The 15,426-nt window shown below is 38.7% G+C and overlaps 1 protein-coding gene across 2 annotated transcripts in view; it reads right to left on the bottom strand.

The window, feature by feature from the left end:
• The window catches only part of DPP6 (dipeptidyl peptidase like 6), a 1,705,234-nt gene that overhangs the window by 62,833 nt on the left and 1,626,975 nt on the right, over positions 1 to 15,426 (bottom strand). For both annotated transcript variants that reach the window (XM_044293859.1, XM_044293858.1), the window contains exons 18-19: positions 11,232 to 11,330; positions 8,848 to 8,917 (exon numbers count right to left, since the gene is read on the bottom strand). In XM_044293859.1, the coding sequence (XP_044149794.1) occupies positions 8,848 to 8,917; positions 11,232 to 11,330 (169 nt within the window). The remainder of the gene's footprint in view (positions 1 to 8,847; positions 8,918 to 11,231; positions 11,331 to 15,426) is intronic.

The raw sequence follows: 15,426 nt of genomic DNA, 5'->3' as shown, positions 1-15,426 counted from the left end.
ACTTGCATTTTATATTATTGCTAAAACATTATTCTTAATGTAAAATTCAATTTCTATGCTACAGATAATTATCAAGGGGAAACAAATGTGTGTTGGGTTGCTTTTATGTTACGCTAATCGTAGTGACTCAATATAGAATGCTGTTATTCTTCACATAAAACATTTTGCTAATGCAGGGGTTTCCATGCCTAAGTCTCAGCAGGAGCGTTCTGAGGATAATAATTTACAGTGTGTAATATATTCTGCTATAATTGGTACATTTAGTAATAGTTTACTATATAGGGGTGTTTTACATAAAATGCTTCATTATATGCATTAGGCTTAGCGGGTGGTAGCACCATAATGCATTGAAACGATTGGGTATTGTATATACTTGTTATTTAGCAGCCAAGGGCTTAATCAGATCTGGATAAGCCTTCACTGCAATGTATGCAAACTGCAAACTCAGCACCAAAAGGCTGTAATGCTCTCCAGGCTGATGATTTATAACCCATTGCAAATTGGCTACTTACTCACAACTCACGCCCCTTCTGGAGACAAGGAGATCTAATAGAAAATACGATTTTCTAAATGTGTTCATAGCTAATAAAATAACAAAAACAACATGAACATGACCAACGTTAAGAGGGGATTCACATGCCTGTGTTTTTGATCCCCATGCATTCAGCTTTTTTTTTGTTTCAATGGGGCTGAAAAAAAGGTGGACAGCACACCATGTGCCGCCCGAATCTGTATGTCCGTTCCATGGCCCCACAAAAAAAAAAAAAAAACATGTCTCAAACTTTTCCGTTTTGCGTACAAAAATAGGTATTTGTTACAAAGTGCTGGACCTGTGGAAGTGGAAAATGCTGGATGCATAAGGCCAGTGTCACTGGATGGATACATTCATAGGAATGTGGCTCAGACTGCACATATTTGAAGGAATCTAACTGGACATGGCGACTGTTAAACATAGTGTTGTTCCAAGTTTGTTTCTAGTTCCAAGTTATTTGTAGCACTACTGGTTATTCATGACTATGTCCTGCCTTACCCTTTGGTAACTATGTTTGGTTCCTGATCTGCTTTCCTGTTTATGACTTTTGGCTATGTCCTTGACTAGGTCCTGATGACTACTGGTTCCGTCCAAGGACTACTTCTGGTCACCCTTCCCAGCATCCTTGTTCCATCCAAGCCCTATTCTTAGTTACTACTCCTGTTATCTACTTGAATCACTCAAGGTTGGTAACTGGCTACTGCTCTCGGTATCTCCTGGAGTTTATGCCAATGTTCTCCATGTCTGTGCCCCTGTGCACTGTTGTTGCTCAAGTGACAAACTGAACACTACTTTTCCAAGTTAATTACTTGGCTCTGATGAGCATTCTCTGTGTGACCTTGGACTTCTGCTTTGTTTCATCTCTGCTGCGTCTGCTAAAAGATCCACATTTCTTGCAAAAACCTGAACTTCTGTTTTTATACTTTAGATCGGTCTGTAATAAAGTAACATTTTACTGTAATATATAGCTTGTATTGGGTGCTGACCTGTTACATGTGCACTTGACAGCTGAAGACATCTGTGTTGGTCCCATGTTCATATGTGCCCACATTGCTTAGAAAAATAAAGCTTTAATATATACATATGAGCCTCTAAGAGCAACGGGGGCATTGAAATTACATCTTGAGGCTCCGCTTTCTCTGTAACTGCTGCACCTTCTGCACATTGATTGGACAGGCAGTGAAAATGTGTTCATTTTGGAACATTGTCTGAAACCCAGATTTGTCTCATTGAATCTCTTGTTTCACATGGGGTGAAAAAGGCAGAAGCCACATAAATTAACCCTTTCAGGACACAGCCTTATTTCACCTTAAGGACCAGGCAATTTTTTGCAAATCTGACCAGTGTCACTTTATGTGGTGATAACTTTAAAATGCTTTTACTTAGCTAGGCCATTCTGAGAATGTTTTTTCATCACATATTGTACTTCATGACACTGGTAAAATGGAGTAAAAAAAAAATCATTTTTATTTATATAAAATACCAAATTTACCGAAAATTTTAAAAAATTTGCAAATTTCTAACTTTCAATTTCTCTACTTCTACAATACATAGTAATAACTCAAAAAAAGAGTATTTAATTTACATATCCCATATGTCTACTTCATGTTTGGATCATTTGGGGAATTCTATTTTATTTTTTGGGGACGTTACAAGGCTTAGAAGTTTAGAAGCAAATCTTGGAAATTTTCTGAAATGACCCCATGTGAGAAACTACACCCCTCAAGGTATTCAAAACTGATCTCACAAACAATGTTAACCCTTTAGGTGCTCCACAAGAGTTATTGGCAAATGGGGATGAAATTTCAGAATTTCATTTTTTTGCCAATTTTTACCCATTTTTTCCACTAACAAATCAAGGGTTAACAGTCAAATAAAACTGTATCTTTATTGCCCACTACTGTACGGCCACACAGTAGGGCGTAGAGGGAAAGGAGCGCCATATGGTTTTTGGAAGGCAGATTTTGCTGGACTGGTTTATTTACACCATGTCCCATTTGAAACCCCCCTGATGCACCCCATCTAAGAAACTACACCCCTCAAGGTATTCAAAACTGATTTTACAAACGTCATTAACCCTTTAGGTGTTGCACAAGAGTTATTGGCAAATTCGGATGAAATTTGAGAATTTCATTTTTTTGCCAATCTTTCCATTTTAACCCATTTTTTCCACTAACAAATCAAGGGTTAACAGTCAAACAAGACTGTATCTTTATTGCCCTGACTCTGCCATTTACAGAAACACCCCATATGTGGTCGTACACTACTGTACGGCCACACGGCGGGGTGTAGAGGGAAAGGAGCGCCGTGTGGGAAAAAATTCATATTCTGAAATTTCATCTCCATTTGCCATTAACTGTTGAGGAACACCTAAAGGGTTAATAAAGTTTGTAAAATCAGTTTTGAATACCTTAAGGGGTTTAGTTTCTTAGATGGGGTCACTTTTAGGGAGTTTCTACTCTAGGGGGGCATCAGGGGGGCTTCTAAAGGGACATGGTGTCAATAAGAAAGGCCATCAAAATCGGCCTTCCAGAAACCATGTCGGTCCTTTCCTTTTGCGCCTCCCTTTTACTGATACAGCAGTTTACAACCACAAATGTGGCGTTTCTGTAAACTGCAGTATCAGGGTAATAAATATTAAGTTTTGTTTGGCTGTTAACCCTTGTTTTTTACCGGAAATGTCGAATAGAAATGGAAAAGAGCCAAAAATAGCTGTTTTGGCACCATTTTTAATTATTTTTTTGACCGTGTTAATCTGGGGGGTTGGGTCATGGGGAATTTTTACAGACGCGGCGCGACGATACCTAATAAGTCTATTTTTTTACAATTATTTCGGTTTTAGACTATTATCTTTTTGTATACAAAAAAAAATTTTTTTTGTATCTCTATAGTCTAAGAGTCATTTTTTAAATGTTTTTTTTTTAGCCGATTGCATAAGGTAGGGGCTCATTTTTTGCGGGATGAGGGGACGGTTTTATTGGCACTATTTTGGGGGCTATATGACTTTTTGATCGCTTGCTATTACACTTTTTTTATGTAAGTTTTTTTTTATAAAAAAAGTTATCCACGTATAAGTGGTAACCCTTATCTAGCAGTTGGTGCATAAGGTCCCACACAAGTTTCCCACTAACACCCAGAGTGGGGGGACATTCTGGGGATTGATTACGGGAATCTCGCCCCTCGTACACACGAAACTTGTAGGTACTGAGGTACTCTCACAAAGTTTGTACAGCTGGTGGGCAGCGTGATCTCCTGCTGCTCTCCCCCCTCCACGGACCGGAATGAGGAAGGAGAGCAGCGGCGGATTCAAACTTGTCGCTCTCCGCCCACATGCCGCATGGGGACCAATCGCAGGCTATCCTGAGAGGTGACGTGATCGCCAACTCACAGGATCACAGGACAGTGATTGGTGGTCACAACACCGGCATTGGTACAGAGTGCCTGCCGAATGATTTTGGCAGGCATTTGGTTCCGATCACCGCTGGCGGCGCTGCAGTGATCGAAAATTCTCAGGACGTACCGGTACGCCCTGTGTCCTGAAGAGGTTAATAAAATTAATCTGGGTCCAATAGTGACAATTGTCGCTTATATGATGACACTTGTTGTCACTGTGGCTCAGTGATTAGCACTGGTGCCATGCAGCGCTGGGGCCCTAGGTTCGAGTCTGACCAAGGGCAACATCTGCATCGAGTTTTTATGTTGTCCCTGTGTTTATGTGAGTTTCCTCTAGGTACACCAGTTTCTCAGTTTCTTTCCACACCCCAAAGACATACTGGGAACTTAGATTATGAGTCCCATTGGGCACAGCATGATGCTAATGTCTGCGCAGTGGAATATGTCAGCGCTGTATAAGTGAGTATATTAAATAAATCTACTACTTCAACTACCCAGATATACTTCAACTACCTATATATAGACTGGGAAACTGAAACTTGCATATCTCATAAAGGAAACAGGTTCTTGGCAATAACCAAAGACAATTACCTTTCCCAACTGCTTTAGGACCCGACTAGGGGGGCGGCCATACTGGACTTCGTATTAACCAATAGACCTGACAGAACAACAGATATGCAGGTTGAGGGACACCTGGGAAATAGTGACCATAAAGTAGTAACCTTCCAATTATCATTCAAAAGAGTGTTTCTTGAAGGAGGAACAAAAATACCAAACTTCTAAAAAGCTAAATTTAGCCAACTAAGAGATGCCATAGGCCTTACTAACTGAGACAAAGTCCTCAAAAATAAAAATACAGCCACAAAATGGGATATTTCTAAAAGCATCCTAAAATCTAATTGTGAGAGGTACCTACCTTATGTGAATAAAAGGTTAAGAAACCAGAAAAAAACAATGTGGATAAATAGAACTGTAAAGAAAGCAATAAATGACATAAAAAAGAAAGCATTTAAATCACTAAAACAGGAGGGTAGCAAGGAAGCACTGAAAAACTAAAAGGAAAAAAATGGAATATGTAAAAAACAAATAAAAGCCGCCAAACTATAGACCGAGAGATTAATTGGCAAAGAGAGCAAAACTAACCCTAAAATGTTCTTCAATTATATAAATGGTTAAAAGTTTAAATCTGAAGGTGTCGGCCCTCTACAGAGTAATGAGGGGGGAGTTGCATAGAGCGATGAGGAGAAAGCAAAGCTATTAAATATTTTTTTCTCCACTGTATTCACTGAGGAAAATAAACTGTCAGATGAAATGCAGAATGTAAAAGTTAATTCCACATTAAAAAGTGCCCTGTCTGACCCAAAAAGAACTACAGCGGGGTCCTAAAAAGATTAGGACCAGAGGCATACACCCCTGTATCCTAAGAGAATTAAGTAATGTCATAGCCAGACCCTTATTTCTGATATTTAAGGACTCTATACTAACAGGTAGTGTTCCACAGGATTGGCACATAGCAAATGTAGTGCCAATATTCAAAAAGGGTCCAAAAACAGAGCCCGGAAACTATAGGCTGGTAAGTTTAACATCTGTTGTGGGTAAACTGTTTGAAGGTTTTCTAAGAGATGCGATCTTGGAGTACCTCAATGAAAATAAGCAAATAACGCCAAATCAGCAGGGTTTCATGAGGGATCAGTCATGTCAAACTAATTGAATCAGTTTCTATGAGGTAAGCTCTAGACTTGACAGCGGCGAATCAATGGATATGGTATATCTGGACTTCTGAAAAGCATTTGACACTGTACCACATAAAAGATTAGTACATAAAATGAGAAAGCTTGGACTAGGAGAAAATGTCTGTATGTGGGTAAGTAACTGAATCAATGATAGAAAACAGAGTGTGGTTATTAACGGTACACACTCAGATTGGGTCACTGTCACTAGTGGGGTACCACAGGGATCAGTATTGGGCTCTATTCTCTTCAATATATTTATTAATGATCTTGTAGAAGGCTTGCACAGTAAAATATCATTTTTTGCAGATGACACTAAACTGTGTAAAGTAATTAACACTGAAGAGGACAGTACACTGCTACAGAGGGATCTGGATAGATTGGAGGCTTGGGCAGAGAAATGGCAGATGAGGTTTAACACTGACAAATGTAAGGTTATGTACATGGGAAGGAATAATGCAAGTCACCCGTACATACTAAATAATAAAACACTGGGTAACACTGACATGGAAAAGGACCTAGGAATTTGAACAGCAAACTAAGCAATAAAAACCAGTGTCAGGCAGCTGCTACCAAGGCCAATAAGATAATGGGTTGCATCAGAAGGGGCATAGATGCCCGTGATGAGAACATAGTCCTACCACTTTACAAATTGCTAGTCAGACCACACATGGAGTACTGTGTACAGTTCTGGGCAGACATAGCAGAGCTGGAGAGGGTACAGAGGAGGGCAACTAAAGTAATAACTGGAATGGGGCAACTACAGTACCCTTAAAGATTATCAATATTAGGGTTATTCACTTTAGAAAAAAGAAGACTGAGGGGAGATCTAATAACTATGTATAAATATATCAGGGGTCAGTACAGAAATCTCTCTCATCATCTATTTATCCCCAGGACTGTGACTGTGACGAGGGGACATCCTCTGCATCTGGAGGAAAGAAGGTTTGTACACAAACATAGAAGAGGATTCTTTACGGTAAGAGCAGTGAGACTATGGAACTCTCTGCCTGAGGAGGTGGTGATGGTGAGTACAATAAAGGAATTCTAGAGGGGCCTGGATGTATTTCTGGAGTGTAATAATATTACAGGATATAGCTACTAGAGAGGGGTCGTCGATTCAGGGAGTTATGGTGAGGAAAATTGACTTCTACCTCACAGTTTTTTTTTCTTCCTTCCTCTGGATCATTTTGCAGGATAACAGGCCGAACTGGGTGGACAAATGTCTTTTTTCGGCCTTATATACTATGTTACTGTTACTATGTATGTTACTAATATATGAAAGTTCTCACCAAGTGATTCTACTCCATATGCCCATTATTCATAAGCCATGCTTTTGTCCAAAAACAGCAAATTTGCAACATCGGATGGAAAGTCAAAGTCGAGGGAAAAATTCCACTTATCATGAGCGATTGTAACTTTACATTGAATCTAGGTAATGTCAAATGACAATGCCACATGAAAAATAATATGAAATTCGACATTCTTGGAGAAATCCTATGTGTGACAGAAATTCCATCAACCAGAACTGCATATTCAATGGAAACTCTTATTATTTTCATTTATTTATGTTTGATGTATCTCCCTAAATATAATTTATACCTTATGTTTCCTCCCATAAATACAGTTCTAGACAGGCAAGATTTGACTGTATCACTATTTCTTATGCAGGGTTGGCAGCTTATACATAGAGTTGTAGAGTTACCTCTGCTTGACTTTTAATAAATCTAAAAATAAAATACCCTAGATCAGGTTTTAAATCTTCTGTCTTTGGGTGGTCATACAGGTCAAATGTGTTATGTTTTCTCTGAAATAACACAGTGAACACAGTGGTTTGGTCGTTAGCATGGGTGACTTGCAACACTGGGGGCCTAGGTTTGAATCTGATCAAGGACAACATCTGCATGGAGTTTGTATGTTCTCCCTGTGTATGTGTGGGTTTCCTCTGGATACTCTAGTTTCCACCCATGTTTCAAAGACATACTGATATGGAACAGTAAGCAATGATAATGTCTGTTAAATGCTGTGGAATATGTCGGCGCCTTTTAAGTGAATAAATAACATATATTATGGTATTCATAAAACATTTGATTGAGCCTCGTACATTTGATCAGTCAGTAATTGCAGGTAAAGAGAAAAATAAAATAAAATATGAATAGCTACAACAATAGGCACCTATATGTTGATTTCTACAATTAATTCAGGGGTAATGAATGTATTGCATTTTTCTTAAAAATTACAACTGTGTGGAAGTTTGCTGATTAAATTAAAGCTCCATTAATGGGGATACTTTGAAGTGGTTGACTAGTTAAAAAATCCTTAAATAGAGCAAAATAGCACATTTTAGTACTTACTAATATTCTTTGATTATCCAACTTGTTGTAATCTGAAGACAGATCCTGGTTCCGGCACCCCTACTTCTAGCTTGTGCTTGACACAGGACAGCATTCCCGTTTCGGCACAGTTCTGTGCGTGATGGGAATACCTAAGTCCTATTCTTCATCACAGCATTACATGGGCCAAGAGATCCCCTATACAGATCCCTGTATAGGGGTTAAAAGGGTAAAAACCAGGGCACTGCCAAGATAACACCCTCAGGACTAGCCCAAAGTCAAACTGGTTGGTTGGCACAGTGGGCCCATGCTCTCTGCCCATAACAGTCAGCGACTCCCTTCACACTCAGCGCTGTTGTGTGTGGAGCAGAAGCTGGAAGTGGAGGTGCCAGGATCTAGATCAGATACCTTCAGATCGAAGTAGATTGGATAATAAAATACTTGCTATTTCTGTATTTATAGGAACATTTATTTTAACAGGACAACCCCTTTAGCGCGTTCCTGCTTGGTAACATTTTATTGCAGTGATGACATGTTTCACAGAAGGCTTTTAATTGACATTGAAGATCCTGCTTCAATTACTGGGTTAGGAGACAACTAATTTCGCCATTTATCCCACTAGAAGCTGCTGTCCATAGTAAGTCATTTCACGTGACTTGTCATTTTGTCCAGGTCACTGTTTGGTAGATTCACCAGTTCATAAAGTGTAACAGAAGTATTCATTTTCTGATTATGCTTCCTAATGGCCAGTGGTTCACAAGCTCTGCAAATTTCAATTTAGGTGAAAAAAATCTCATTTCTACCAAGAAAAAAAAGCTTAATTAGTCTACATTTTTGAAAGCATTGACGTTATACTTACACAACAAGCAAAACAGGGAAATGCGCTGTGTTTATGAAGGTTGCCGGTTTGATAATCTGCATTGGCAGTTCTGAAGGAAGAAAATAATAGAGCATTATAAGGCTTATTGCAAATGTTCCCCGGAAAACAGCTGCTATAGAGACTCCTCCGGGTTATTTAAGGTCAAATTAAGCACAGAATCATTAGGAGAATCAGCTCAGTCAAGCATTCGTAAATTAAATTGTCGTTTGATCTATTGTTCTATCTTGTTCGTTAAGATTAACAATACAGACGTCATGTATCAAGTTGACTATTAACACCATACTGATAGCGAATTTGTTCTCATGTCTGTTAACATCAGAGCCAATGTTCCTTAAATTAGAGGCAATGCCCTTGAGCGGTTACATTTATAGCAGCTAAAATCTGTTGTTTTACGGAGCAGAAGAGGAAGCAGCAGAAATAAGCTCCCAACACAATGGCTATTAATGATTATTATTAATGTTATTATTGTCCTACCAAACATTTTGTGTTAAGATTTACTTAAACCATCGACAGTCAGTACCTTTGTCTCAAAAGTAAATATCGACCATTGAACACCAACATTTTATGCTGATTAATTTCTTAACATATCATTAAATGGATCTGATTTTTGCTTTTCTGACAAAGAGCTTTAAATCACATGTACACACTTAAAAAAAAGTTAAAAGATGCCATTCTGTCTGCATGCACGAGGGGGAGCTCCCCCTAGTGGGAGTTATAGGCAGAGCAGCGGTTATAGGTATCTTCTACCTCCATAAAGGTATTTTAAAGGGGTTCTCTCACTTCTGCAAATAGCATTTATTAAGTAGAGAATGTTAATGCAAGGCACTTACTAATGTATTGTGATTGTCCATATTGTCTCCTTTGCTGGCTGGATTAATTTTTCCATCACATTTTACACTGCTCATTTCCATGGTTATGACCACCATGCAATCCAGAAGCAGTGGTCGTGCTTGCATGCTACAGGAGCTCCCACAGTCCCAGTCACCGGAGAGGCAGCACTTTTTCCTATAGTGTGCATGCGCAACCCCACTGATGGATTGCAGGGTGGTCATTACCATGGAAACGAGCCGTGTATAATATGATAGAAAAATGAATCCAGCCAGCAAAGGAGGCAATATGCACAATCACAATACATTAGTAAGTGCCTTGTATTAAAGTTCTCTACATGATGAATGCCACTTGCTGAAGTCAGACAACCCCTTTAATTCAATCAGTACAGAATTTTCAACCTTTGAACATCCTTAAATAAAATTTCACTAGTGAACAACAAACACAATGTAAAGGGTATTGTGCCACCATTAAATGTTATTTTAATATGATTCAGCATGAAAAATTCATTACTTTCTGTTACAAAAATGCTCCAGCTATGAGATATTTTTATTTATTTCATTATAATGGTGCCCCCTGTTCTTTAATCTGATAAGGTGGTCGCACATGCTCAGTTCCATCCTTCACCTGCCACCAGCCATATCTACTGTCAGAAGCTGTGACGGTTACAGGGGGAGATCTGCAGCAGAAAGGACACACTCTCCGAGAAAGGTCATATCCCCTGAGTTGTGATAGGGAGAGAGCTGCAGCAGAAAGGCCCCCCCCTGACCTGTGGTAGGGAGAGATCTATTGTAGAAAGGACACATCCCCTGAGGTGTGACAGAGTACTCTAGCAGAAAGGACCTGCCCCCTGAGCAGCCAGCCTGAAGAGGATCTAGCAGAGCAATTGAAGCAACGAATAGGGAGATCTCTGGATACATGAGAGGTACAGGACTGGTTCTAGCTTTGTTATAAAGAGATTTTCTTTTTTTATAGTCTATATATTATGTTCAATATTTTGGCAAGTATGTCCTTTTTCTGCTGTACAATATTATTGCAGCTCAGATGAACACATCCTGTAATTCCAAATTGGTACCAGATAAGCAAATTAAGGTATTTTCTCAACATTTTATATAGATTTTAACTGTATAAAAATGCTGTCTCTAGTATGTGAAATGGGCAAAGGCTTTTAAAAAATTAAATTAAATTGGAGAGTGTTATTTAAATATTTTTAAAAACTCTATTTAAATGTTTTTCATATTTTTTCAGTCCCCTTAGGGGTTTTGAACCTGCAATCGTTTGATTGGATGCAGCAACAGGAAGTGCTACACACTGGATGTAAATAAACCAGAGTGATTGGTTTACAGTTTGAAATGGGTCAATAGAGTAAAAACAAACAAAAAAAAAGGTAAGCTTAAAAACCATAGTAATCCTAGAAACCCCCTTTAAGCTTTTGGGTAATTTCTTGGTTGTAAAGCAGCGAGGAACATGCTGGCAATATATAAATAGCGAACAATAATAATAAAAAAGTATCTAATATTTCAATTTACACTCACTGTAGTCATCCACTTGAATGTACTGAAACTCGGAGTAAGGCATCTGTTTTTTATCTGCTGCAACTTTCACTCTGTGATTGTTTTCCAGTTCAATGAGACCTTAAACAGAAATGGATATTGTGAAATAGTTTTTTCTTAAAAATAAAATAACATGAAAAACCAGTACAAATATCTTGCAAAATGTATTAATAAATAATCACTACAGATGGATGCGATGAAAAACAATGCACCGCCAACCGCAGCTGCAGTCAGGTACTAAATGTTCAGACGTACTTTATATTAGGGAAGGAAGAAGATGAAATGCGCTCTGCTGCTAGACATTACTTAGAGCTCATTTGGAAATTACATTCACAGTACATAGGAGTTGTGAACAAAATTATAGAGGACCTGACGGTTTTCCCGATATTCACATAGAAAAGCCACAACACGTTCTTCCATGCAGTAAACCACTTTTATTGATGCAAATTAATAACTTTTATATTCATCAAGGATTTGAATCATGCAATACCACATTTACATAAATTGGACAGTAATCAGTGGTAAATGCTAAGAAATTGGACTGGTTGCGCCACATGGTGAACAGGATTCAGCCCTACTGACATGTCTGCCTTTATAAATACTTGTAGATGAAATTTTTGGAGCATCTGCATTGTGCCGTTCCACAGTTATTACTCCTGGATTGAATAAATTGCCAACTAGATCTTACCATTACAGTTTTCAATGGGGCATGTCCCTACACAGCCTATGCTCTCCAAACGGGCCTGCCTGAGTACGAACATGTCCTATTGACAAGGGGAATGGTTGGATACAGTTGTTAAGTAGAAGAACTGACCAGTTTTTTTATTTATTTCCCATTGCTGGTCTCAGGTGACCATTTTGGCTCCACTGACTTCCAGTGAGGACTTCCTGTCCCTGCTTTCAACTACTAACTTCCTAACTGGCACTTTGGTGGGCCACTTGGGGAATGGTCCGCCATTATAGTCCAGCCATCAGCTGTAAACTCTGGGAGGACCCAGCAGTAGAATCCCTGCTTTTGTAACTGAAAGCAATGAACTATGTAAGTAATACACAGACATGTTTGGTCCACCAGATCATATGACACATTTTGTAACAGTTTTTGATGTGACTAATAGATGGTGGTAGCTAATGGGCTTTTCCAGCCAGTAGATTCTGATGACTTAGCCTCAGGATATTATTCACTTGAATGGGAGCTAAGCTGAAGAACACTGGCAAGGCCACTACACAGTAGACAGAGCCTTCAGATTCTGGCCCTTTCCACTGTGTTTTTCTAGGTCTGGTAGCTGCCAAAATAAGCTGATCAGTGAGGGTGCTTGGTGTTGAACTCCCACCAATCTGATAATGATGGCCTATCCTAGAGATAGGTCATCAATATCTTCCGGCTGGAGACCTCCTTTAAGGGGCAAAATGATGGCATATCATATATTTTCCACCTCTGGGACCCCCATCATACCTGATAATGAAGGGGATACAGCTACAGGGGATACATGTTACTGCTGCAGCCCCTTCACTGTCATTGCTGTGCATTCAAGGGCAAGGGACCATGCTGCAGCTCCCTGTACATCCTAGCTGGGAATTCCACTGTGCAAGGCAAACTAAAAAGGGGGCACAGTGATAAACCAGCAGTGCAGTCTCTTCATTCTCAGGATCTGTGGCGGTTCCTCAGGTCGAACCCCTACCAATCATAAAGTGATGGCAAATCCTAGCAATAAGCCATCACTGTATAAGATAGGCATAGCATTTTAACAACGAACCACCTTCCATGAACTTAGAATTTCCCTATCGGGTATTTGAAATGACAATCCCATTTAACCATCCAGGGCGTCTCTGACATCTATCTTTCTCAACATGCCCTGAAAGTGTAGTTTCAGTACAAGTAATGATAGATCACTGTAGATGCTGCTACAATTATTAAATGGTCAATGTAATACTGATCCCTTAGTTTTTTTAGTATTATACTTACATTCTGAAAATTAAAAAAATTAACATTTCTCATAAGACAGCATTTGATCTTATTGCAGCTGCAGAATAATGTATAGTATTGACTATCTATTCTATGTCATTTTGAAACCCTGGATAGCAAACGATTGATGGTTCCATTGATTTTTAACTATAATTCCATAATGTCCAATAAAGTGCAATATTGAGCTCCCTCGTATATGAAACCTCATTTTAAGTCGAAATATAATCCTTAATGAAATAATAAAAACTGTAAAAAAAATGCTGTTATGAGTAAAAAAAATACATAATATGCTCAATTCTTTATTGGGATTCTCATTTAATTAAGACTAACAGAACTCGCTCTATCAGCTGAAAGATGCCTGTCACTCAAGGGAGTTCTGCAGAGTCTTATGTTTGTTCCCATAATTACCAGAAAGGATAAATAGCTATGGCTTAGAGGAGATTGGCATATCTCCTAGAAGACACACTGGTTCAGTTTTAGGACCACTGGGAATGCATTATTCAATGAAGAAGAAATAGCTATTTCTTGTTAAATATGAACGCCCCATGATATTCTGAAGAGAGATGCAATTAGCCATTATCAAGTAATTTATTGTACTAAACAAAACATTAACAGAAGAGCCATGAAGGAGAGCGATGAACTTAAATATTGTCAGAAATTGTATATAAACTCACATTTAAAGCTTTATGAATAAATATCCAATTCATATTTGGAATTACCATTTATTATATTTTATTATTATATTTCTTATATTATACATACTTTTAGATTTGTATTTCTAAAAGTGCTAGAATAAAAATAACTGAAAAATGATGATTTCTCCTCCTTCTGACTCCTCCTAGCCACACTTTATTTTATACTCTTTTTAAACTGTATAGAAGATGCAAAAAAAAAATCTAAAACACATAATACATTAGAGATTTATCAGTGCACCACTTTTTTGGGCACAATTTCCACCAGAATTCTAGTGCATTTTGCTCAGTAGATCTGCCCCTTCTGATATAATCACTTTACATGCGTAGTCAATAGGAGTTAAGGAATTTAGAGAGGCAATCACAGAATTCCGAATTTCACAGAATTCTAATTTCTGTAGTCATCCCTATGAGACTGACATCAAGGCTGTCATAGGGATGAATAGAGTAACTGACTTCCTGTCCACACAGCAGAGGCTGCGGAATCATCAGGGGACACAAGATCTAACGCGCAAAAATAACGGAGGCTGAAAATAAGTAAGTCACTGGCACAATACAGTTCCTATTGATGTTCTTCAAGGACCTTTCAAAGGCTAACTAAACTTGGGAACACTCATCACTGTCTTCAGTCTTCTCCATTTTGAGACAATAGACTTCATTTACAAAAAAAAAATTAAACATTTATCTCAAAAACTTTGTGTTGATGTTTTTTTAACCACTTGGTAACTGCAGGTTGACACTTATTGGTCGGCACTTATTGTTTCTAAATGTCCTTGCAAGGATCACAGCTGCACGTTAACTGTACAGCTGCAGGAATGAGGAGCTGACGGTCAGTGACAGCTGGGCTTCCCATAGAGTAAGGAAGGATGTTTTTTTGCTGTCCCTGTCTTCCACAGTGCTGCATGTGTATAGAGATGATGAAATGGCAATGTCACTTCCTGCTCCGGTCCCAGTGGTCATGTGGCTGGGCATCTGTATGAGCTGCTAGGTCTTATTAGGCCCAGGTTAGCTCTGCAGTGATAGTGACCCACCTTCTATAATGTATCTGGAGGCTGTATTCCCCCAGTAACTTAGGCTAATATGCCAGCCCCAGTTAGAGGAAATCAGCAGTAAAAAAAATGTAATGTAAAATTTCTCTCAAAGGTCTTGTATGACCTTATGGAGGGCACAAATTGTGAAAATTCAAAAAATAAAGACAAAGTAAAAAAATTCTAAAAAAACACCATCACGCACAAAATGTATACTTTTGTGCTATTAAAAAAATTGTGGGTATAAAAAAACACTTAAATGAAAATGACATAAAAGTAAAACCATATGTCACTGAAAAGAGGCTGCTCAAAAGTTACTGAATGGAATTTTTTTTATTGCTTTCAAGGACCTATGTACTGGAAAAACTGAAAATGAGTCTGGTCATGAAGGAGAGGGTAAATGGCCCTTTTAAATCCCCCACAGCTCCAGCGCTAATGTGCTGGCGGTCACCGCTGGTACAGCAACTCACTGGCATCAGATGTGATGCTGAAAT

The sequence above is a fragment of the Bufo gargarizans genome, chromosome 5 (assembly GCF_014858855.1).
Source record: "Bufo gargarizans isolate SCDJY-AF-19 chromosome 5, ASM1485885v1, whole genome shotgun sequence".
Lineage (NCBI taxonomy): Eukaryota > Metazoa > Chordata > Amphibia > Anura > Bufonidae > Bufo > Bufo gargarizans.
The sequence above is the reverse complement of the archived record's forward strand: the minus strand, read 5'-3'. Positions and strand labels throughout refer to the sequence as shown.